Below are 26503 nucleotides of genomic sequence, written 5' to 3'. Positions count from 1 at the left end.
TGATACATACCCAGCCATCCTACCATATCAATGGTCCAAACAATCCTGTAGCAGTTGGTCATGGTCTCGGTTATAATACCCTGTTGTGGGTTTCTTGAGATGTAATTAAATGTTTAAGTTTTCATGAATGCATATAATTATTTTTGCCTTCTTTTCACTCATCACATAATGTTTTCACAACTGGAACAAGTTCAGTTGTCTGTGACTTAGGAGCAAAGCCCAGCATGACATTTAACTTGCAACCTAAGTTTGGGGAAAATATTGATGGGCTCTAAGCTTCATTCAGTTCCAGTATTTGTAAAATGAGGATTCCAGTGCCTGGGATACAGTAAGAACTAAACAAAATGTCTGTATTATTGCTATTCCTCTACTTTTCATTCTCTTGGGAACTCTCAGAGTGACTTGAGTTCTTTTAATTTATAGGCCTTTCGCTGCCCTGAAGTTTGCATAGCTAACTTTTCTCAATTCTTTCTGGTAATTAATATCAATATAAAATATTCTCCTAAGAGTCTAAGATTCCTTTGTTATTATATCACCTATATTTTCATGTTAAGACCATATACAATACAGATAAATTGTGCAGATCATTATTTCCTATTCAGAGTGATGTTAATATCAAATATGTCTACCTACTACTTTATTGATCACCTGTGATGTGGCACTGTGCTAGCTATTTGTTTTCCTTGCCTTATCTCCAGTGTTCAAAATCTACAAGGAGGGTATCTTGACACTCATTTTAAAATGAAAGGCTAAAGTCCCAGATAGTTAAAGAAATGATTTGTGTTCATTCAACATCTGTGTGGCAGAACTGAGTTGAAATGAGATCTATCTCCAAAACTTAACACCCTTCCCGCTAATTACTTTTTGCTTTGTGTTCATTATCTAGGTCAGTACTGAGCCATTACGAGGTAAATGGGCCCCGATAAACGTAATATCTAGAAATATTTTAATAGAATATGTTTAATGTGTAATAAATTCTCTTTAGGATTCTAAGGAAATTTAGGACACTACTAATATCCTCTTACCTCAATTTGGATCTCCTAAAAAATAAAGGATAGTTAAGAAGGCCTAAGTTAGCATTCTAAGACATTTTTGTAGATGGAAGTAAAAATTGAACTTACAATGTTTTGTTTTGTTTTTATAGTGTTAAGTAGTACTCAATGTTTTGTTTAATAAGTATCTAATTTGACATGTCAGTTAGGTATTACCGGTGGGGGGAAAAAAGTGATTTGTCTCATTATTGGTTATTAGTCTCAGATAGATCAGATTTAATATATCACATGGACATTTATGAAACTGTTGTACATACAACATAATTAATTGAATATTGATCTGGTTTATTGCTAGTGTATTTAGTTTAAAAATATGTCCGTCTCAATATTTAATGTGCTTGGTTTGATATTTGGCATTTTGGTTCACTGTTTAAGTGTATAATTTGATAAGAAACATATTGCTCATGGCCAAGCAGAAAATTATCCGTAGACAGTGAACAGAGGTATTATTACACAGAAATAATCACATTTTTACAGTAGTAATTAAAGTGAAAATATGTTTCAAAGAGATATGTTCGTTTTGTTTAGGTAAACATGGGTTTCTCCGCTTAATTTAATTAAACAACAACAAAGTATAGGCATATAAGTCCTCCCAAAGTCAACGATTTTTTTTTAACAAATGAAATAGTAATCCACTTTATTGAACCTCTTCTTATGTAATAGGAACTAATTTATGTATTTCTGATTGGCTGTCACTTGAAGTAAACATATTTCTATTTGTGGTTTCTGCGTGTTTCCATCTTGAAAATCTACAGCTCTAAAACATCATGATGAATGTTGTCTGATCTTGTTGATAGGGAAACAGGATGCAAGAAACTCACTAGCTTCTCCAAGGAAGCATTAGGAGTCAATGTATTTTAAGCTTAAGTATAAGATCGTTTTGCCTGATTCACCCATAGAATGAATTTTAATGCTCACTTGCTCATTTGTGATTTCTCTTTCCTAGGAAGGAACTTCCTGTAATTCCTTCACAGCCATCTTCATTGTTCATTATCCTTATGAAAGCAGTCACTCTAGCAAATCTATCACACAACCCAGCAATCCCAAGACACTCTTCATTGTCTATCCTCCCTCAGCTTCCAAATTTCTTATCTTGTAGGTTCCACTGCTTCTTCCACTGTTTTGAACCCAAATATGCCCTTCTGCTTCAGTGAAAGTCCTTGCATAGGTACTGATTTTTTACAACCATATTTTAGTCACTTAGTTCTTGTTATATTCTGTGTTTTGAACCTAAATTTCAATCTCCTGCATTTCAGTATATTTTTGCCACTTTCCCTTCAAAGAGAGACATCTCTGGGTCAAAATATAAACTGTTGCATTGGAAGCTTTCTAGTAGTTAGCCCAGACTAATGGACTGAAACCCATTCCTTATTAATACCGATAGGAAAGACTAAAAAGCATGGACAGTTAACTGGGAAGAGACAATGGGTTATTACATGCTATATACATTCTCTTGTATGACCTGCCTGACAACTATCTGAGTTAGGGATTATCATCAACTCTATGGAAACTGAAGTTCATCAAAGTTATCAGAGCCCAGTGAGAGGGATGTCTGGTTTCACATTTTCTGCCCAGGTGGTCCGACTCTAGACTCCATTTTCTTAGATACCAAACAATATTACTTATTGTTATAGCTTCCACTCCACATAAATTATTCTGCAACTTTATGAAATTATTTAATCCTTACCAGCTGCCATCTCGCCTTCTGTAACTCTCTCTTTCCCTCATACACTTGTTCTTTTTCATCCTTCCTCCCTAATTCAAACTTTTTAATGTTTATTTTGCTCTGCTAAGCACAGAGGATATTTTTCCTAAACTGCAGTCTCTAAGAGGTTTATAATTGGTTTCTTATTGAGAAAACAATAAATAATAGCCTTTCTCTCTTTTAAGTTGCTCCTTTGCTGTTTCTTTTCAAACAAATTTCTCCTGATTACTCTTGCTTATTCTCAAGGATCGAAGCATTTTTTTCTTGTATGGGCATAATTATAATTATTGTTTATATTTGCATTTTAACATGGACTTTAAACATTTTTGCTCTTTCTGCTAAAATGCATTCTCCCTGAAGGCAGGGTAATATTATGGACCTCTAGACACAAGCTAAATCTATTTTCTGTCTTCTTTATCTTCTCTAATAGTTCCCTGGTTTTTTGTTTATGTCTTATTCAGACAAAATAATGCAGACTTGTGTGTTTGCATGCACGTTTGTGTTTAGAGAAGAGATGCAGCAAAAACTGGATAACATGTAGTTTCACAATGAGTATATATTTTATTTGTCTTTTTTATTTATAATTCCCTCAAGGCATAGAACAAGACTCACTCTAATCTGTCACTAAATAACTCCAACCTTTTCTGATCATTTTCATTTCTCAATGACTACATATATAATGTTGACCAGAAAAATCATATACTGAGTTAAACATTGCTACAAAATCTTATTCCCAATTTAATTTCAGGATTTTCATGATACTGTTTTTTTCCCTTCTGATCTACCACCCTATAGAGTATTATTACACAGTCCATGTTCAGCAAATGTTATTGGACTGGATTGAATGTGAATCACCTGCATCATTCTGTTTAATGGTTCAGCATCTATTCCACAAGAGAACTCAATGGAAGCAGATCTGGAAAAGAAAAAATTTTAAAGCTCTGTCACCAATGGGCACTTGTATGCATAAGGAGAGTTAAAAGTGTTTCACCTAAAATGTAGAGTTAGACCAGTCACTTCAGGTGTACTTCAGGTAAATAGATCACAAGTAAATTGCAGGCATTTCTTTAAGTGAAAAAAGCTTTTAGATGATTACATAAGTCTCATGAAACTAATTTTATCATCATTGAAACTCCATGTAGTTTTCTCCTAAGTAAATTTCACTTCCAAATGCATCATTTAAGATTGTGATAAAATAATCCTGTAACTATGGCTTCCATTTGCTTCCATCGATCTGCTGGGAAACAATATGATTACAGACATAAAAAAGAAAGTTATACTCCAATTCCAGTATTGGCTGAGTATCTTGTATCAGACTAGCCCTCTCAAACAAAAGCAGGCAGAAACTGTAGAGGATATGACCTTTGAAAGAAGGAGACTGAACAAGAAGAGATTCACCTTTATATGGCTTTCTCCCTGAGCACTAAAGGCAGCTAAAACTCAAGAAAAAAGTTGCAGTTTTATAGGCTTGCAGTGTCATAAGATGGAGTTCAGGGCTGCCAAGACATCTGAAAATTAAGAGGGAATCCCAGAGAGAAGAGAGCCACAGAAGGACGAACCACAAAATTTACGTACAAAACAAACTGCCCTCAAATACTTTGTTGACCCTGACCTGTGTATGCACAGGGAAGAAACTAAGGAGAAGAGTAGAAACCTACAGCTAGAAGGCCAAAAAAGCTCATCATAAAGTAGCTGCCATACACCACATAGTAGACAAAGCCTGCAGTTTATGCCCTGCCAAATTAGAAGGGCTGGGTAAACGCATCTGGTATTCCATTTAAATCCCAGAGAAATCTTGCAGGATGAAAACAGTGTCTCGGGATAAAATACAATTTCCTTAAACAAAGAACGAGGTTGTTATGTTGTATTTTATGTTGATAAAATCAAAATAAAAAATATTTCTACTTGTCAAAGACAATATTAAGAGAAGGAAAAGGCGAACCATACAGATATATCTGACCTTGTATCTCAATATATGAAAACCTCCTAAAATCGATAGTAAAAAGACAACACAATAAACATTAGCAAAAGCCTGGAACAGTCACTTCACAAAAGAAGATACACACATTTCCAATAAACACATGAAAATATGCTTAATTAACATTGTTAATCTTCAGGAAAATGTAAACGAAAACCACAATGATTTACATTTCACATCCCCACTAGGATAGCTACAATTAAAAAGACTAACACCACCAAATGCTGGCAAGAATGCAAAGCAAATGAACTTGCAGATATTCGGGTATAAATTGTGTAGAGATCACTTTGAAAATCTTACTAAACTAAACATATACCTAGCCCATCCCCCAGCAGTTCCAATTAAATTCTAAGTATTTACCCAGGAGAGGTGAAAACTGTCATCCATAAGAGACATACAATCATGTTTACATCAGCTTTATTTGTAATAGCTCCAAGCAGGAAGCAATCCAAATATCCAACAACAGGGGAATAGGAAAACAAATTACAATCTATTCAGCCCACAATATTACAAGAAGTAATCAAAGAAAGAACTGTTGATCACAAACCAGTATGGATATATCTCAAAAGCATTGTATTGTTGAAAAGAATCCAGAGACAGAAGAGTACAACTATTTGGTTTTATTTGCATGAATTTCAAGAACTGGCAAAACTCATCTATTATGATGATAGAAATCCAAATCATGGTGAAGTTTGACTGAAAGGAAGGGGCGCCTGGGAGACTCAGTGGGTTCACTGGCTGGCTCTTGATTTCAGCTCAGGTCATGTTCTCTGGGTCCTGGGATGGAGCCCCATGCCAGGCTCTGCACTCAGCAGGGAGTCTGCTTGAGGATTCTTTCTCTCTCTCTCTCTCCCCCTCTCCTCCTGCCCCTCCCCCCATTCGTGTGCATTCTCTCTCTCTAAAATATATAAATAAATCTTTAAAAAAATGTTTATTTAAGTATGGAGGTTCCTCAAACAGTTGAAATTAGAACTACCATTCGATCCAGCAATTGCACTACTGGGTATTTACCCCAAAGATACAAATGTAGGGACCCGAAGGGGTACGTGCACCCCAATGTTTATAGCAGCAATGTCCACAATAGCCAAACTGTGGAAAGAGCCAAGATGTCCATCGACAGATGAATGGATAAAGAAGATGTGGTACATATACACAATGGAATATTATGCAGCCATCAAAAGGAAGGAGATCTTGCCATTTGCAACGACGTGGATGGAACTGGAGGGTGTTATGCTGAGTGAAATAAGTCAATCAGAGAAAGACATGTATCATATGACCTCACTGGTATGAGGAATTCTTAATCTCAGGAAACAAACTGAGTGTTGCTGGAGTGGTGGGGGGTGGGAGGGATGGAGTGGCTGGGTGATAGACATTGGGGAGGGTATGTGCTACGGTGAGCGCTGTGAATTGTGCAAGACCGTTGAATCACAGATCTGTACTTCTGAAACAAATAATGCAACATATTTTAAGAAAAAAGAAAAAGAAGAAGATAGCAGGAGGGGAAGAATGAAGGGGAGTAAGTCAGAGGGGGAGACGAACCATGAGAGATGATGGACTCTGAAAAACAAACTGAGGGTTCCAGAGGGGAGGAGGGTAGGGGGATGGGTTAGCCTGGTGATGGGTATTAAAGAGGGCACGTTCTGCATGGAGCACTGGGTGTTATGCACAAACAATGAATCATGGAACACTACATCAAAAACTAATGATGTAATGTATGGTGATTAACATAACAATAAAAAATTATTTTAAAAAGTGTTTCTTTAAAGAGGGCAAGGACAATTTCTAGCGTGGTGGAAATGTTCTGTATCTTAATTGGGGTAGTGGATTCACAAGTGTACTTTGTAATCAAAACTTACTGAATTAGCCATTTAAGATTTGTGCTTTTCATGATACGTAAATTTTATGTCAATAAAAATGTTACAGGTGGTTGTGTCAAGGTATTTGGATTGGATTTGGGTTAAATATAGCATGATTATGGTTTGGATTGGATTAAATGATTTGGATTAAATCTAGCATAGCCAGATTATAAGAATTAAAAACAGAGAATTAAAAACAAGAAGTTCCTGACTCAGCACCCCACACACACATCATTCCATCATCATACCATCATACCATAGAAATGTGGGTATCCTGGAACATGTCCCATTTTCATGCATTTTTCCTCATTCCTATTCCTTAGGTTTATTTCCTTTCCTCATTCTTTACCCTTTTCATAAATCGGGAACTGCTCCGAAAACTGAAGACCATTTTTAGCTAAGGCATCCCTGTAATACCAACCCCCAGTGCTGAACTGTCTTTACATGCTGGTGGTTTCCAAAAGTTCATCTACAAGAAAGAACAGTACTTGAATCTGTACAAGATTAAACCAACCAAAACAGGAGCTTTGTCTGTATTTTTGAGGATTCAGTGAAACTTCAAAAGTATTTCTTATAAAATGCTTACTGGGATTCTGTTTCATTTCTGACCAATATTTTTGCTCTTCCTTTGTTTACCTGTCTGTAAACCTTTATGATGATATTTTTTTCATCAAGCCACTTTAGAGAATTTTATCCAAATTGATGTAAAAACTAACTCTCCAGCTTCTCTGAAAAAACTCCTCTATTCTTTTATAAGTAACCAAATTATTATGAACAGGCCTGTTATATTACAGCTTTATTTTCTCACTGCTGGCCCAAGAAGTTGTTGTGATACTGAATTGTGACAACTGATCACCATATAAATTCCTTTTTAATGCTCTTCTGTAATGTGTAATAGACTGTGAACTACCATCATCTTGAAATGTCATCATGTTCCACAACATGACAAAGTAATAATGTGAAAATGCTGAATTTAGTAATTTAAACTCTGCCATGAACAGTGAGTGATATCACCAACACCAAGTCTTAATCTAAGAGTTAGTTTACTTATTTTCCACTTCATTTTATAAGAAAATCTTCCCATTTTGTTTTTAAGGAGGATTGTGACATTACACAAGGCTTTTTAGTATTAAGCAATAGTCAAGTGCTGAATTTTTCCCTTAACTCTCATATAAATATTCCTTCTTGAAGCAACTAATTCAGTTAAGTATTGTCTGTACAGTGAGTCTAGGAAAAAAAATCTCTGCCCTCAAGGTGCTTTTGGTGTAACTGGGAGTCATAATACATACATATGAAAGAGTTAAGTAGAAATCAGAGGTCATCTATGGTTATATGCCGAAAATGGCTATGTCTCTAATGATTCTAGAAGGATGCAAAGTCATACTCCTTCATAGAAGCAAATACCTTCTAATTACTGATGTCATTATTGCAGCCACTAGCCATATGACTAGCCATATGGTTATTTACATGTAAGTGGATTAAAATTAAATAAAATTTAAAATTAAGTTTTTCTTAGTCCACTAGCCACAATTCAAGTGCTCAGTGGCCATATGTGGCGAGCATGACTACCATATTGGACAATAGAGATGTAGAACACTGCCAATATTTCAAAACATTCTGTTGAACCATGATGTCTGAGTCATTCCTATACTTGATGAGTCTGGAGTTATACACTTCACAGAAGATGGTGTAATGTAATAATGTTACCTTACTTATACACCTTTAGTCTGAGGGAACACTATGATCTGTTTTTGTATGGCAGAAATTTTGAGCTGTGACAACTTTCTATCCTTAAATGGTCCTTCTCATCAGTGTTGAAGAACTGGAATATAGTAATTATTGAATGAATAAGAAGTTGAAAGTATGGTGGTCTCATAATAAGAAGTATGTATCAGGTACCTGCTCCTGATAATATTGAACCCTACGCTAGGCATAGGTGAGGCAATGGGACTTGGATGAGGAGGCAGTCCCAGCCTGCCAGGAGTTTCCAGTTACATGGGCTTGAGCAAAATAAAGAGGCAAGTATAATCCAGTGCGCTAAAGTGCTGTTATAGGAGTACATACAACGTGTAATGAGGTATATAGGAGGGGACACTAACCTAAGCCTGGAGGTCAAGGAGAACTTCCAGGAATAAGTGACATCTAAATCAATTCCAACTCCGAAAGGATTAGTACCAGTTAAAGCAGTTAGGACAGAGTAAGACTGAAAGAAAAGAGTGGATAGGAAAACATTCTTAGCAAAAGAAAATGAGTATCAAAGAACCAAGGGCAAGAAAGCATATAAGCCATTTAAGAAACTATAAGCATCAGAAATAAGAGCTAAAGCACAAAAAGTGAATCCAATTGGAGATAAAGTTGACTTCTTATGAAAGTTGGGATGCACATTTTAGGATTTATTTTGTTTTACAATATAGTTTCAAAAGTAAACTGTCTACCTAATATACTTTCAGAATATGTACACACATACCAATTGAAAGCATGGTTTGGGAAGGAAAGTGTAGACAGATAATTGGCAAGACCTAGCAATTATAGCAAATGCATATTGGATTTCTTCCAAACCTCTGCCATTATCATTTTGTATTAACATATAGTTCTGACCTTTTATCAACATATTGTTTAGTTTAAAGTTAAGTGTATGTCAATGGCTCTCCCAGCACGAATAGAAATAAATCAGTTATTAAAGCAAAGAGATTGGAGTATTTAATTATGAATACCCTAGTATTTATAAACTTATAAATCATCATAGGTTTCAAAAGCTAGTATTTTACTATATATGTTAATGATGCCATTTAAAAATTCTAAACATAAAATAAAAATATTCAGGGTTTTTTTTCAGTATTTTTTATTGGATACCTAAAAATGGTAAACTTAACTATATGTAAATTAGATCTCAATAAACCTGACTTAAAAAAAACTTCTTTTATTACACATTTACACATGTGTGTAATTTTCATAAAAGTATAAATGTAACTACACATGCCACTTGTAGAGCATTAGGTTTCTTTTTACTTTGCAATTTGGCTTTCTCCCATTCTTCTCTCCTCCTTTACCTCCACTCATATTTTTCTACCCTTGACAGATAACCAACAGGATATATTGTATTCTTTCATATTTTGCTTTAAACACTTCTAATAATATAATAATATGTATACACATAGTCCCACATACTTATATAATTTGGGAGTCATTGTTGATTTTTAAAATCAGATTACATTAAAAATAATTTTTGCACTTTGTTTTTTTTTTCATTCTGCAAGCGCATCATAGAAATCCTTCCATGAGGGGTGCTTTGGTGGCTCGGTCAGTTGGGTGACAGACTCTTGATTTTGGCTCAGGTCATGACCTCAGGGTTGTAAAACTGAGCCCCATGTCGGGCTCCAGGCCCAGCACAGAGCCTGCTTGAGATTCTCTCTCTCCCTCGGCCTCTGCCCCTCCCCCTGCTTGCTCTTGCTCTGTCTATACAACTTACCACATGCCACACCCTTTTCTAAGCACTTTGCATGTTATTATTCACTGAATACTCAACTTTGGAGCAGGACCTCTTATTAATTTTCAATTTACATGCTCAGACCGAAGCTGAGAGGCCATGTAATGTTCTCTAAAATAAATAAATAAATAAATAAATAAATAAATAAATAAATAAATAAATAAATAAATAAAATATTTAAAAAAAAAGAAATCCTTCCATGATATCTTGTATTGCTCTAATAGATTCCTCTTAATGTTTCCATAATGTTTCATGGCAGGAATACATCAGCATTCTCTGATTAATGAACATTACCACTATTTTTAGTTTGGTGCCACAATAAACAATGACACACTGAAAATCCTTGTACATTAATCTAAAATTTTTATTTCTCTTGGTTATATTCCTGGGAATGGAATTCCTGGGCCAAAGTCATCTATATTTTTTTAATTTGAACAGATGTTACTTTTGAAAAAGGCCATGACGTTTTCTCATTTCCACTAGTGATATGTAAGAATACACTTTTCAATGCATCTCCACCAGCAATATACGCTGTGTTGTCAGACCAATAGATAAAAAGTCACAGCCTACTGTTATTTTATTTTCTATTCTCCTAATCACTAATGAGTTTGGGTATTTTGCATATGCTTGTTGGACAGGTCTATTTGTTCTATTTAGAATTTTTCCTTCAGATGCTTTATCTATTTTTCTTTTGCATCCCCTATTCTTTAGAGAATAGAGGATGCTTAATTAGAGAAACACCTGTATATTTATAAATATTAACTCTTTGTCCACTGTGTTCCAACTTTTTCGTTTTTGTAAATCTATTGGTCTTCACTTTGTACATGTATCTCTTGCCGTACAAAGGTATATTAAAATGTTTTATGTAAAAAATATCTGCTTTACATATATATTTTCTGGATTTCATATGTTGGTTAAAAAGTCCTTCCTTACGTGTATTACATATGCTCCCCTAGTTTTTCTTGCAGGGCTTTTACTATTTTATTTTGAACTATTTAGTTCAACTGGAAATTATTTTGGGAGGAGTTAGAAAAAGATTTGATTTTATTTTCTCACAGATAGCTAATTATGCCAACAACATTTACTAATATATTGACCAACTTTTTAGAGAGACAACACCAAAACATATAATAATATATATGTAATAAATACTTATATACATGTATTATTACTTTAACATAAAAACGTGAAACTAGACCTTTACTTGGAATTATGTATTATTCTGTATTATTCATTTCTTATTAAAAAATGCTATTGTTTAAACAAAACAATAGGACTAGTTAACTGTCAAATAGTAATAACTGTATTATATACTATATTTTATATATATATATATATACCGCTATCGTGGTATTAACTAAACAAATAATATGTGTGATAAAATATAACAATATTTTAATAAGGTGTCTTTTTGTCCTCTGACAAAGCAATTATTTCACTCTCTTTGAATTCTTAGATATTTAAATTTTAGACTATATTTAAGACACATAAAGGCAAGACTCTTCAAAAGGGAAACAAATACAAAAATACTAATTAAACATAAGTAGATTTAAACATAATTAAACATTAAGTATATTTAATAATAACAATAGCACATTTCTTTTCGTCCCATAACACTATATAATAATTTTACTCTTTCTGTTTCCCTTTCCAATGATACTTCTCTGAATTGCCTGCAACCTTCAGGACAGGCTTCTTTCAAATATAGTTAAACATAAATTTCACTTTGACTTGCAACTCTGCCCATATTACACTGATTCTGGTGTCATTCCAATGTGATGACATCAAGCTAAATATGCCCTTAACAAAAATGTTTGAGCACGAAATACTTATGAACTTACTTATTGGCAATAGCCGGTGTGTTAACTTGTAGGAATTAGGTTCTAGCTTCCCATACACGTTGATTCTACAAGCTTGCTTTGAAAAGACCAGCTTTTTGTCAATCATAACTTTTGCATCTATAAATCTATCATATAGACTAAAGATGTCTAAGATGTCCACCATTTTTAAACACTCTGAAGCACACGGGATGTCATCCTAAGTTAAAGTCCTGTTTCTTAGCAAAATGATTTTAAAGCACATAGGTAATTTGAATATGTGAAATCAATGCTGAATTCCAGAAGTTACAGTTTTAATAGAGAGATTGAGAAAATCCTGTCTAACTTGGCTGCCTTTTCTGTTTCCTGATGACTTTCTTTTTTTTATTATTATTCTGAAGTAATCTCATTTCAAAAAATGTGTCATTTTTTCCCTGAGTTTTTGTCATAATCTACACATAAAATGGAACAACTCGGGTGCAGTCAGTTCATCTTTTTCTAAGCACTCTATGGTTTCTTTAAAAAAATACCGGTTTTGAAACAAATATATAAATTTCTGTTTTACTATAATCTTTTGCTTCATTGTTATTGTCAATCTATTTCCAAATTAGAGAAGAACATTATTCTTGTTTCACACTTTGAAAAATGTGATTTTATGGCAATCCAACATTGGAAAAATTAATAGTCATCTTGTAGGCATATGTCTAAGAAGGCCGTCTCCTTCCATTTCTCTTAAGTAAACTCTCGCAAATGCTTGTCACATTTTGACAAAACTGAAAAGTGATCAAAATTTTAAATAATGAAAGCTTCACTATCCCAGGTAAGTAAATCATGCCCCTTTCTGCAGTGTTATATACAAGGGGTACAGAATATTTTGCAGATAAGATCTTTTAATTTTCTTTGATAAGAAGTTCAGCTATTGAATGAAATTTGACAAAATTTACATTTGTAATATCTGCAGAACATGCAGATAGATGATTTAAAGTCTCTGTATTTGGACAAATTATCAGTCGACTTTTGTTTTATGCTTCATGCAGTTTTATTAAAATCTTCATAGAAATTAAGAAGATGATTTGACACTACATTGTTTTAATTTAAATTCAATTAACCAACATATAGTACATCATTAGTTTCATATGTAGAGTTCAGTAATCCTCAGTGGCATATAACACTCAGTTCTCATCACTACACCTGCCCTCCTTAATGCCCGTCATCCAGTTACCCCATCCACCCCCACCTCCCTTCCAGCAACCCTCAGTTTCTTTCCCATAGTTAAGAGTCTCTCATGTCACTACATTTTTTTAAATCAAAATACCTAAGACTTAAGGTGATCATTTTTTGTCATTGCCATTGTGGGACACCTAACTTTACTGTAGAAAACACGATCATTCAGGTAAATTCTGAAAGAATCAGCTGTACACTGTAAAGGAGCAACTCATCTGTTAACAAAATTTCCTCTTTTTGTTTACCACAGCACATTTTATTTGAAACCCCAGAATCAAAACCACAATGAGATACCACCTTACACCAGTTAGAATGGCAAATATTAACAAGGCAGAAAACAGCAAGTGTTGAGAAGATGTGGGTCATATATACAATGGAATATTACTCAGCCATCAGAAAGGATGAATACCCACCATTTGCATCAATATGGATGGAACTGGAGGGGATTATGCTAAGTGAAATAAGTCAAGCAGAGAAAGACAATTATCATATGGTTTCACTCATATGTGGAACATAAGGAATAGAAAGAAGGACTACAGAGGAAGGGAGGGAAAAATGAATGGGAAGAAATCAGAGAGGGAGACAAACCATGAGAGACTCTGGACTCCAGGAACCAAACTGAGGGTTACAGAAGGGAGGGGGGTGGGGAGATGGGCTAACCAGGTGATGGGTATTAAGGACGGCACATGTGGTGATGAGCACTGGCGTTATGCGCAACTAATGAATCATTGAACACTACATCAGAAACTAATGATGTATACTATATGCTGGCTAATTGAACATAATAAATAAACAAATAAATAAATAAGTAAATAAGAGAATAATTTTAAAAAGAAAAAAAGAAAGAAAAAAGAAACCTCAGAATCAGGGAATCTAGCTTTACTCCATTTCAGAGAGTTATGAGGGGAACAATATGATAATGTTTGTTTGTTCATTGTGGTATGCCCAAAATAATTTAGCCACTGCTACCTTCAACTGAGCATTGGTGCCTTTTGGGAGACACAAAAACTTTTGATCGATTTTAGAAGTATTACCTGTCTCAGCCCCAACTTGTAAGATTCAGTCTCTGTTATATGCTTTATCATCTCCTTTTCTATCATACTCAATTCCAAATTCTTTTCTGCCTATTATGCAGGATGCTGTTTTTGTTATTTACCTCACTAATCCAGTTATTTGTGTCCTTCCACCTGTAATAAAAAAACACAGTAATTTAGCTTTTTTTTTTCATAGATGTTTGGCTCATGCCGGTAGTAGTATTATAATCATTCTCATTTTCATCATCTGAACTCTTGGAAAAAATGATCTCAGTATTCACAATGTTAAAAATTAAATTAGCATCATCTTGATGTCAAGAACAACAATCAATCCACAGGCAAAGGGCTGTTAACAATCATGATTACAGCACACTTAAGTTGCGCACTTACATCTCAGCACTTGCAATGATACAACAATGGATGATTGATTATAGTGAACAGCAAGTCACAATAGCCAGCATGCATGGTCAGGGGGAGAAATACTGATGGCAACTGCAGAAGGCAGATAAGCCATGTCATATTCACCTACTACAAACATTGTCACTCTCGGCCCCTATCTTTCAAGCTGTGGTATGGATTTTGTACCCCACCATCACCAACAACCTTCTGTACCCATTGCCAAACACCTGGACTTTTTCCTCCCAGGAAGTTCCCTTTGATGTAGAGCTTCCGGTGCTACAACTGGGACCTCCCAGCCCAACTGGGACAGTTGTCATCCTAGTCTTTCCATTTGAGCCTGTGGGACATATGAGCATTTTCTCCTTCACTTCATCTGGTCAGTTTTTTGGTTGAGAAATTGAGGTAGGTTTGTCAGTTTGTAGCCACATAGATCTTTTTAGATTCACAATTGAATCTGCTTAAGTACTCTATTTTATTTTTTTTTCAATTAGAATCTTACTAGTACCACAATGCTATTTTCCCAGAATATGTTCTATGGGAATGATGAATCATTCCCTCTCTAAGTGTGGCATTTACTATATGGGTTGTCATTTTTCTTGTTCATGGAGACTCAAGTCTGATTGTTGGATTATTCTAGGGATTGTCAGTCTCGCTACAGAAGTTGAAATGTCCTCTCTCCTTTTGGGCCAGTAGTATAGAAAAAAGTGATTCACACATCTCCCTCCCGAGGAACCTGGAAGAAGCTGGGGCACTCCAGTCTCTTGGTCTTTCCCAGGCTCCATGAGGGGACATCTGGACCCACCTATTCAATTCCTTCCTGGTCAATTTAAAGACAACAGAACAGACATATTCATGGGGACAAATATCTAAGGAAGGAGGGCAGGAAGATTTGAGATCCAAATTGTGAAAAAAGAAGCATTCGCCCAAACTTGGTTCCTTCTTTGGCTGTCCTGGAGGTTTGACTGTTTTTTTTTTTCAGGCACTCACCCTCCCTGAAGGAAAGATTTACCGGTTTTTTTCCCACACAGAATTATCCAGAACTCCAGGCTTTGCTAGCCTTCTGTTTTCTAGACCCTAGCAGCCATTGTTTCAAGAGAGTTTTCAAAGGAGGGTAAGGTAGCTGTGTTCAGTTTTTCACATTCCCAGAATGCTTTAATAAACTTTAAAAAATTAGTATTCCAATAGTGTCAAAAAAGAGAGGTAAAGATAAAATTTAGAGGTAGATATACTGCTTCTTTTCTAGGTTAAAAGAAGATATTTTATAAATAGCTGATATTTACTTTAAAAATATCTTCCTTGTGAAAATTTGTGTCTTGTGATGACTATCTTGGTGCACAAATTCAAATTTCAAAATAATAGCAGGTAAAATATGGTAGGCCAACAATTAAGCCAACAGTAAACAAAGCTATATATATTTTAAAAGTCAGTCTTAAGCACTAAATATGGACTTGAGCATGATTTATTTTGTTGGATAAATTCAGAAGAATTGATGAATGATGCTAAATTATTAATTTGTTCGAAGTGGGAGAGGCCACCACCTAGAACCATATGTCATAAATATTAAAGCCATCCCATCTTAAGGACTTATGTGGGCAATGAATTATAAGGACCACTGTAGATCGATTCTGGGTTAATCATAACTCTTTGTGCCTGTAATTCACAATCGCTTTATCCCCTACCGACCAGTAGTTTAAATTGTAAAGAAGTTGGTGCTCGGTGTGCAAAGTTAGAATTTATTTCTCCCACATTATTCTCAGGCCTTTTGGTTTTTATTTTGTGAGCAAAAATAATAAATTTCCACACTGCAACCTTTACTTTAATTTTACTTTGCTTTGGTTTTAATCCTGAACACCTGAAGCACTTAGGTAGCAATGGTCACAAAATGAGCAGGCTTCAGGGATCCAAAATCATATAAACCAGATATTCATTCATCCCAATGATTATTTTTTTGAGTTGAAAGAAATTTTTTCTCCCAAATTTTTATTTAAATTCCAGTTAGTTAACATACACTGTAATATTAATTTCGGGTGTATGATTTAGTGATTCATCACATACATACAACACCCGGTGCTCATCACAAGTGCACTCCTTAATACCCATCACCCATTTAACCCGTCCCCTCACCCACCTCCCCTCCAGCAACCCTCAATAGTAAGAGTCTGTTTTATGGTTTGCCTCTCTTTTTTCCCCCTATGTTCATCTGTTTTGTTTCTTAAATTCCACATATGAGTGAAAGCCTATGGTATTTGTCTTTCTCTGGCTGACTTATTTCACTTAGCCTTATACTCCCTAGCTCCATCCATGTCGTTGCAAATGGCAAGATTTCATTCTTTTTTATGGCTGAGTAATAAGCAACCTGTTTTTTAAAAGCTTAACTTTTATTTATTTTAATAGTGTGATCACATAGCATTAAAGAAGTTGCATTCTTTTCTTGGCTCTTGCTTTATACTATGTTGTATTATTTGTATTTATATAAATATTATTTTTCAAACTAGATAGAATAGGCTTTGAAGGCAAGGGCTACCATATCTCACACATTTTTATATTCCTATAGCAAGTATTTCTCAGAAATTGATCGTTAATGTAGTGAAAAAAGCCTAGAAGATGACCTTGAGCTCAAGTTTCAAATCTACCACTAGTCATTGGTATGACTTAGAACAAGTTCTATTACCAGATCTGTGAGTTAGGTATCATAATATCAGCTGCCTCATAGTGTTGTAAAGAACAAATAAACTTATGTGTAAAGGGCATTTTTTAAGGATGGAAAAAATGCTTTATAAATGTTAACTATTATCATGAGGAAGAAATGGAGGATAGAGGGAGGATATAATTTCTTCAGTGAAGAGGTATCTCATCTTACACTTCGGTTTAAATGTCATCTTTCCATAATTGTCCCACTGATTTTTTTTTAGTAAAGAAAGGATCATCATCGATGTATCTCTGTAGCTATAGATTTTGAAGTGAGCTTTTAAGTAATTTGCTAAATTAAAGATTCGTGTGTGAAAGAATATGTCTTCCCAATTAAAACCAAAGTCCTTGGGATAACAGGGAGTGAAAATCTATTTGTTTCTGGTGTAGGCTTCTGCAATTTTTTCAGAAGATAGCTGCCTAATGAATTGAAAAGAAAAGTGCTTTTAGCATTAGGTCATGATAGAGGTGTCAGAACAGTGGTATTCAGGACAAGAGGATTCTACAGAGGAAAGGAAATATGACATAATCCATCACATGGTGAGGAGTACAGGTGCAGGTCTGGAAAATACATTTTCCCATCCTTCGCTTACTCGGCAGGAAATGCAAATATTTAAGAAAATAACATTGAATGTTTATAATTCTTCAGCTGAGATGGAAAGTTGCAGGAAAGTAGATTAAAAGAGTGAGCATGAACAAAAAAAAAAAAAAAAAAATGGTTTCCAAAGAGTTTCCATGTTTAATCAGGCACTAAAGATAAGTAATGTTAATATTTGGGGTTTTCTTGTACAACTATTTCAGTTACTAGAATATTTAAGCAGGCTGTCCTTATTCCCCCAATGAAAATTAAGTTTCCCTTTCTTTAAACCACTTTAACATTTTAAGCTTTTTGTGTGGTACTTACCATAATGTGCTTTATGTTATAGCAAGTAGTTCTTGACTAATCTTCACTACTGAGTTGTAAGCAGCTTGAGGCAGGAGCCCAAGTCTTACCTTTATATTCCTTACAGATTCCTTTAGGATCTTCAAATTAATGCATAATGATTTTGAGTAAAACAGAATTCAAAAAAAGATTCCTGTAATAATATTGTGGAAATGAAACAAAGCCTTATGTTATCTCAGCAATGAGAAATCCATCAAGGTTACTGGCATCTCAGCTCTATTATAAGGACACAGGTGTTAAACATGAGCAGCTACCATCATCCATTAATCACCACACCATTCTGGTATCTCTATTTTAGGAAGCAGAGATTGATAATATTGGAGTTAGATGCCATTTTGGATTCTTTTCCCTTTCTCATAAATGGGGCCTGGAATATGATGACATAAAACTTCCGGATATACTTTCGTCCTGTTTAACCTGCAATGAAACACTCAGTTGGCATGGAACCCACTGTTAATAAGTCAATGGCCCACAATGTAGCTGCTTATCCAAACATGACTTCAAGAGCAAAGACTAGTTAAAATTTTTAAGTATATCCATCACCTAGTCAGATGGATTGAAAATTTCAAACCTTCAATTGTTATTCTGTTGGAAAGTGATTTTAGGTTTTGTTGATGAGTATTTTCTAGATACTTTTAACCTAATAGTTAAAAACCACCCAAAGGACAATGATTGTATGTTTTAGTAGTTGGGAAAAAAAAAAAAAAAAAAAACAGGGATTTTTTAAAAGCTAAATAGTTTGGGTTACTATGCAACATTTCATTGGTATTGCTACAGGCTATAATCATAGTCTTTTAATGGTTCTCCTTTTAAAAATGAATTCATAATGCTTTGTAACATTAGAATTATTAGAAACATGTATATAATGGCAATGATAATGCTAATATACATTTAAATAGAGCTTTATGGTTCACAAAGCTGTAACAGCAATGCTAGAACACTTTTCTAACAGCAAAGCAATAGGTCCCCAACTGGGGAAGTCCCTTGAGTGTTATAAAGAAGTCCAAGGGGATCCAGGAGGCCATAGTGGCTGTTTGAAAGAAGAAATAGCAAAAATCAAAGTAGGTTTTTAGAGGAGGCTTCAGGGTCACTGCTATCTCTCTGTTACTAAAGGTTTATACCCAGGAGGCTAAAAGTAAGTATGAAAGTTGGTGATTAAGGGTAACAGAATATGCCACCCCAAAATATGCTACTTTGGAATATTGATGATTTTGAGCTGAAAGCACTTGAAAAACAGCAAATGCAGGAAGAAGCTTTCTCTAAACAACCCTTGTTTACCTAAACATAAATCCTTTAAAAGGAACTCAAGTGTCATAAATGCCCTCCCTGGGAGTGTCATCAACAGGGAATGACTCTCATCACAGGAGAAGAGACTAGAAGTGAGCACCACATCCAGACAAACTTTGTCACAAAACATCACACCTCTCATGTAGTCTACCAAAGGCCATTCATCTTTCATAATATGATTTACTCTCCCCTAAGAGGCCTACTTCCCCTCCCCACTTTCCAAATTAGATGGCTTTTAATCCTGAATTCTAAAGCCACCTCTTTGAGTAACTCATTTTTCCCAGGGTATCTCCCATGCATACATGAGGTATACATGTTGATAAAAAATTTTACATATAAATACTGATAGTTAGAGGAAGTAGAATCAGCAGCATGAGGGAATAGGAGGTCCTCTCATAGAAACAACAATTTGGCAGCCATCCATGCACAAAATACCTTTGTGAGAACTTTGGGATCCTAGTTGTGAAATTCTGGCAGAGTCTAAGACTGAATAAGAATGCTTTCAAGAGGCACACCTGGGTGGCAACTCTTGATTTCAGCTCAGGTCATGATCTCAGGGCCTTGAAATCAAGCCCCACATCGGGCTCCACACTGGGCATGGAGCCTGCTTAAGATTCTCTCTCTCTCTCTCTTTCTCTCTCTCTCCTTCTACACCTCCCTGCCCCCCTTAAAAAAATAAAAAAATTAAAAATTGAAAAAAGAATGCATTTAAGAGACAGGGCTATATCTCAGTGCTTGGTCAACCAACTGTTGTCCTGTCTGCATTCCTGAAAGCAGCCTATCCCCTGAAGACTTGACTCCAGTACTATGAAGGTACAAGACAAAGATGCTCATTCTCACCACTTCCATTCAACATAGTACTGGAAGTCCCAGCCAGAGCAATTAGACAGGAAAAAGAAATAAAAATAACCACATCAGAAAGGAAGAAGTCAAATTATCTCTATTTACAGATGATAAGATCATATGTTAGAAAATCTTAAAGACTAAACATAAAAAAAGCCTGTTGGAACTAATGAATGGACTCAGTAAAGTTGCAGAATACAAAATCAGCATACAAAAATCAGTGGCATTTCTATACACAAACAATGAACTCTCTGAAAAGGAATTTTTCTCTTTCCCCTCATCAGATTTACCAGGAAATTAATTTCCCCACAAATAAATAAATAAATAAACTAGCTAACTAACTGAATATTTGATTTAATTATTAGTTCTGTTCATTTTTATGAATTCATTAAATTCTATATTTATATGTAATATTTTTTAAAGGTTTATTAATTTGAGAGGGAGAGAGCAGGTGCACACATGAGTGGGGGGAGGGGCAGAGGGAGAGAATCCTCAAGCAGACTTCCCGCTGATCAGGGAGCCCCATGCAGGCCTGAAACTTATGATCCATGAGATCACAACCTGAGCCAAAACCAAGAATTGGGCACTCAACTGACTGAGCCACCTATGCGCTCCTGTATAACATTTTTTAAATTAATTTTATTAAGATTGTGTTTTATTTTTGATACATTTGTAATTTCGGGGAGAAGAAGTCACACTTATAAATAAAAGATAATCACTAAAAGGTAAACAACTCAGAACAAAGTTATGTTCCCTAAATAATGATAGACAAGATTGTATAATTATTTGTTCCTCATTGCAATGCCCACCAAAGGGGTTTCATCTAAGTCCAGCTGCAAAATTTCCATAGACCACACTTGGCAACAGATTACCTTAGAATAACATAAATTAGGAAATACATCTTGCCAGCAGGGTAGTGTTGATTATTTTTCTTCAGTGTGACTTGGACTTGCAGCATTCATTTGGAACATAGGTCACATGCAAGGAGATCATACCTTATATGGGGTGGGTACAAAAGCCTACCTGGCTTAGAAGCCTAGTGACCTAAAGGAGCTAGTATCACTTGTAACAACTTCAAAAGTGTAACTTCCAGGTCCCCAAAGAGAAAGCTCCAATTATAGGAATGACTGCACTCAGAGAAACTCAAAGACATGGCTTCTTTTCATACATTTATTGTTCTCCCAGGCCAGTGACATTTACTACTCAAGGGTCATTTTACCATAAGCTATGTTGCCTGGAAACATACTTAACATTCTAACTTTATCACCTTTCCAGGAGAACAGAGCTGTAAATTAACCAAAAGCCAAAATCTCATTCAGAATAGGTATTTAAAAAGATAAGTCCTATGATGTTTTATCCAATTAAATAGACACAAACGTAGTATGTTTTATCCTATCTGTATAACTTAAAATTCCAAACTCAAATCCTATTTTCTTCTTGTGTTCTCCATTTTTTACAGGTAAAATATGGAAATTATGCTTTTGTATGGGATGCAGCCGTATTGGAATATGTGGCTATCAATGACCCAGATTGTTCATTTTATACCATCGGGAACACGGTTGCTGATCGGGGATATGGAATTGCACTGCAACATGGAAGTCCTTACAGGGATGTTTTTTCACAAAGGTAAGGTTTTTGTGTGCTCCAAGTAAAGAGAGACAAAAAAACAGAAAAAGAAAATCCACTTGGTTACACATGTAGTTTTATTACATTTTGTTTTCTTTGTTTGGAAAAGCATAGTAAACAACAACAATAAAAGGTAGTTATAAATGTTATTTAATAAGACATGCATTTCCTAAAGCATTTACTATTATTTTTCCATAAAAAGGGAAAAATATTGCTGCATAGAACTGGTTTTTACTCCTTACACAAAAGTTGATATACAAAAGGAAGTAGTATGTTAATAATTTCTTTAGAACCTAATTAGCAGTTTACTTTCTGAATTTTAAATATCATAGAGTTGGCAAAATTAGTTCCTTTCAAGAACACCAAAGCATAAAATAAACTTCAGGACCAAGTCAAAGTTCTGATGTACTGAGGCACATAATGACAGGAATGTTTCCATCTGAATTTTGCAAAAGAAAAGGATAAGAATTTTAGAGTCCCTCATGTGGCGTCAAAGTAAATGAGACTTTGTCATGGAATTAAGGGGATGGTTTTATTAAGAAATTATACCTATCCCCACATTAGAATTTTCTTATATAAGTTTTTTAAGAAAAAAGATTTTGAAATGTATACTTCAGATGAACAATGTATATGAAAGGCATGGGCCTGCGAGGCACTCCCTAAGATCACTGCATTTCATTCTATCTACTACCAAACAAGTGTGGGTCTAAGGGAGAGTAGGATCTTTCAGGTAGGCCTATATTTCACTTGACACTGATAGGCATGTTGTTTATTTTCTAGATATTTTTCTAGCTATTTTCTAAAAGCCAATGCCAGACCTAGAGGGCAGTACCAGGTAACACTAAGGCCCCAAATTTCAAACTATTTGAGTTGCATTCCTCCAAATTTTAGGATAGCAAAAAGCCAGATATTTTGTGTTAAGCAAAACAAAAACAAAAACAAACAAAGAACAAAAACCTAAGTCAGCAGTCTGGAATTTATGTTAAAACTCTTCCGTTAGCTAACAAAAAAAAATCTAGGCCTCTCTCTTTATCTACAAAGTGGAAGTTAGATTAACCCCAAGGTCTTATATTAGTCAGCCCTTCTGTGTAGCAAACAACCCCAAAGCATCAGTGACTTTTTTGCTTTCGTGAAACGTAGGGCTGTGATTTGGCGGAATTGTGCTGCAAGCTGCAGGTCACCTGCACGTCTTCCTGGGCCGCTTCTCATTCCAGGGCCAGGCTGGAAAAGCGGCCCTATCTGAGACAAGCTGTTTTCATGGCAATGAGAAGTTGCAGAAGGGGATGCCAGAAACCTGCAGTATTTCCTGCGCTTCTTGCATGGATGTGGCATATGTCACATCTGCTTACAAACCACTAACAAAAGAGTCTCATGGTCAAGCCCAAATCGATGGGGTTAGGAACTGTACTTCACATAAAGGGAAGAAGAGAGTAAATAATTCTGAACAATAATACAATCTACCAGTGGTCCCTTAGGGCTCTAGAAAAATCTAAAACTGACAAAAATGAAATAAGCATAAATTGGGAAGTAAAATATTAAGGTGTAAATAATGATTAATCAATTAAAACACACTTATTGATGGGTGGATTCTAAGGGAAACAAACTGGAAAATCAGTTATGCCATAGAGAATTTACCTGGAAGACACTTGCAGTCTAGTGGGAGATACATGGCCCACGCACGTGAAACAATGAACAATACAGATATTTCTATAAATGTGTGCTGACATTCATATATGTACAATATCAGTATGGCTTATTTATATTGCCTTAAATTGTGTAATTGAGATATTAAAAGAATTGAATACTATATGGAATAAAGAGTTAATCAAAGGAAACATGAATGAAAGCTCTCCAGAGAAGGTGAGCCCTGAATTTGACCTTGAAGGATTAGTAGAGAGTAGTTAGACCGAAAGGAAAAAATAGATAATTCTTAGAGAAACAATGAAGACAACAGGATAGAAGTAGGAGAAAGCAGAATATGTTGAAGAGCAACAAGGGTGGCAAGTTAATTTGAAAGGAAATTTGAAGTTTGGAAGTCATATTGTAGGCCACAAGCAGCCTTGAAACTTATTGTCCATTCTGGAGCCTAGGAGTAAAATGAAGAAGACAGTTTTTAAGGAAGGGTTAATCTAGTTTCGAGATGAAGATTGACGAAGACTAGAGCAAACCTGGAAGCATGAGACAAGGAAGGCTGAATTCAGAACTGGGCAACGGAGAATGAGGAAGAAGGAACGAATAGAGGATATATTTCTAGGCAAAGAGGCACACCATTGTTTTCATTAACTCAGAAGTGAGGGTGGAAGGCATAATAGAATGAAAGGGATGCCAAAGTTTATGGAGAAAGACCAGTGGAAAAGTCTAATGGATACTGAACATGAACCATGTTGTTGAAAAAAAGGATTATTTATTCCTTAGTTGTGGTTAATTGGGTTTTTCTTCACTACAGATTTTTGTTTGTTTCCAGACGCGATTTCTAGATTTTTATGCAAAAGAAGCTAATAAAATCAATATACAGACATAATAGCGATTAAAGAAATAGTTAATAAATCACACTAAGTGTTCCATTTCTTATCATCCCTATGGTGATTTACCTAAGAGAGATTGTAATTCTGAGAAAGTCCACTCCAGTGAACTGCTGAAAAATAATATTAAGCATTGAGCACTATTTTTCCTTTTATTTGCATTATGGATATAGACAATTTAAAATTGTCCCTTTCTGTAGAGTTCCTTAATAATGACATCTATATCCTGGTTCCCTGGACATCTGGAAGAAGGGAGATCCAGGAAAGAAATGTGCTCTAGCAATTGTTGATATGCAGCGCATCTCGTTATATACGTGTGCCACAGTAATCTATTATCCAAACTCTCTCCCTGAATTCAGAAAATATCCACTTTCATTTTCCTATGCTGTGGCCATTAGGGAAAAGAGATCTCTTTTTTATTAACTGATTTAAAAATTATAAAGAACCATAAATTTTAATCATTGTAGGACACCTTAGAAATTATTATAAATAACTTTATTTTTTAATTTTATTTTATTATGTTATGTTAGTCACCATATGTTACATCATTAGTTTTTGATGTAGTGTTACATGATTCATTGTTTGCCTATAACACCCAGTGCTCCATGCAATACGTGCCCTCCTTAATACCCATCACTTGGAAAACCCATCCCCCCACCCCCCTCCCCTCTAGAACCCTGTTTGTTTCTCAGAGTCCATAGTCTTTCATGGTTCATCTCCCCCTCCGACTCCCCCCCTTCATTTTTCCCTTCCTACTATCTTTTTTTTAACATATAATGTATTATTTGTTTTTTTAATTTTATTTATTTTTACTTTTTTTCTTTAAATTTTTATTGTTATGTTAATCACCATACATTACATCATTAGTTTTTGATGTAGTGTTCCATGATTCATTGTTTGTGCATAACACCCAGTGCTCCACGCAGAACGTGCCCTCTTTAATACTCATCACCAGGCTAACCCATCCCCCCACCCCCCTCCCCTCTAGAACCCTCAGTTTGTTTTTCAGAGTCCATTGTCTCTCATGGTTTGTCTCCCCCTCCGATTTACTCCCCTTCATTCTTCCCTCCTGCTATCTTCTTCTTTTTTTTTTTCTTACCATATATTGCATTATTTGTTTCAGAGGTACAGATCTGTGATTCAACAGTCTTGCACAATTCACAGTGCTCACCATAGCACATACCCTCCTCAATGTCTATTGACATTGAGCCACCCCATCCCTCCCACCCCCCCACCACTCAAACCCTCAGTTTGTTTCCTGAGATTAAGAGTCTCTTATGGTTTGTTTCCCTCTCTTTTCATCTTGTTTCATTTTTCCCTCCCTTCCCCTATGATCCTATGTCTTGTTTCTCAAATTCCTTATATCAGTAAGATCACATGATACTTGTCTTTCTCTGATTGACTTATTTCACTTAGCATAATACCCTCTAGTTCTATGCATGTTGTTGCAAATGGCAAGACTTCAGTGTTTTTTTGATGGCTGCATAATAGTCCATTGTATATACATATCACATCTTCTTTATTCATTCATCTGTTGATGGACATCTTGGCTCTTTCCATAGTTTGGGTATTGTGGACATTGCTGCTATAAACATTGGGGTGCAGTTGCCCCTTTGGATCACTACATTTGTATCTTTGGGGTAAATACCCAGTAGAGCAATTGCTGGGTCATAAGGTAGCTCTGTTTTCAACTTTTTGAGGAACCTCCATACTGTTTTCCAGAGTGGCTGCACCAGCTTGCATTCCCACCAACAGTGTAGGAGGGTTCCCCTTTTCTCCACATCCTCACCAACATCTGTCATTTCCTGACTTGTTAATTTTAGCCATTCTAACTGGTGTGAGGTGGTATCCCATTGAGGTTTTGATTTGGATTTCCCTGATGCCGAGCGATGTTGAGCACTTTTTCATGTGTCTGTTGGCCATTTGGATGTCTTCTTTGGGAAAATATCTGTTCATGTCTTCTGCCCGTGTCTTGATTGGATCATTTGTTCTTTGGGTGTTGAGTTTGATAAGTTCTTTATAGATTTTGGATACTAGCCCTT

At 35.4% G+C, this 26503-nt stretch overlaps 1 protein-coding gene across 1 annotated transcript in view; it reads left to right on the top strand.

Moving 5' to 3' along the window:
* GRID2 (glutamate ionotropic receptor delta type subunit 2) overlaps positions 1–26503 on the top strand; it is a 1398327-nt gene that overhangs the window by 1263262 nt on the left and 108562 nt on the right. Inside the window, exon 14 of the mRNA XM_028117832.2 lies at positions 21773–21939. Coding sequence (XP_027973633.1) covers positions 21773–21939 — 167 coding nt within the window. The remainder of the gene's footprint in view (positions 1–21772; positions 21940–26503) is intronic.

The sequence above is a fragment of the Eumetopias jubatus genome, unplaced genomic scaffold (assembly GCF_037043125.1).
Source record: "Eumetopias jubatus isolate StellerSeaLion01/CBP00866 unplaced genomic scaffold, mEumJub1_p1.0 scaffold_2, whole genome shotgun sequence".
Taxonomy (NCBI): Eukaryota; Metazoa; Chordata; class Mammalia; order Carnivora; family Otariidae; genus Eumetopias; species Eumetopias jubatus.
This window is presented reverse-complemented; position numbering and strand designations above follow the sequence as displayed.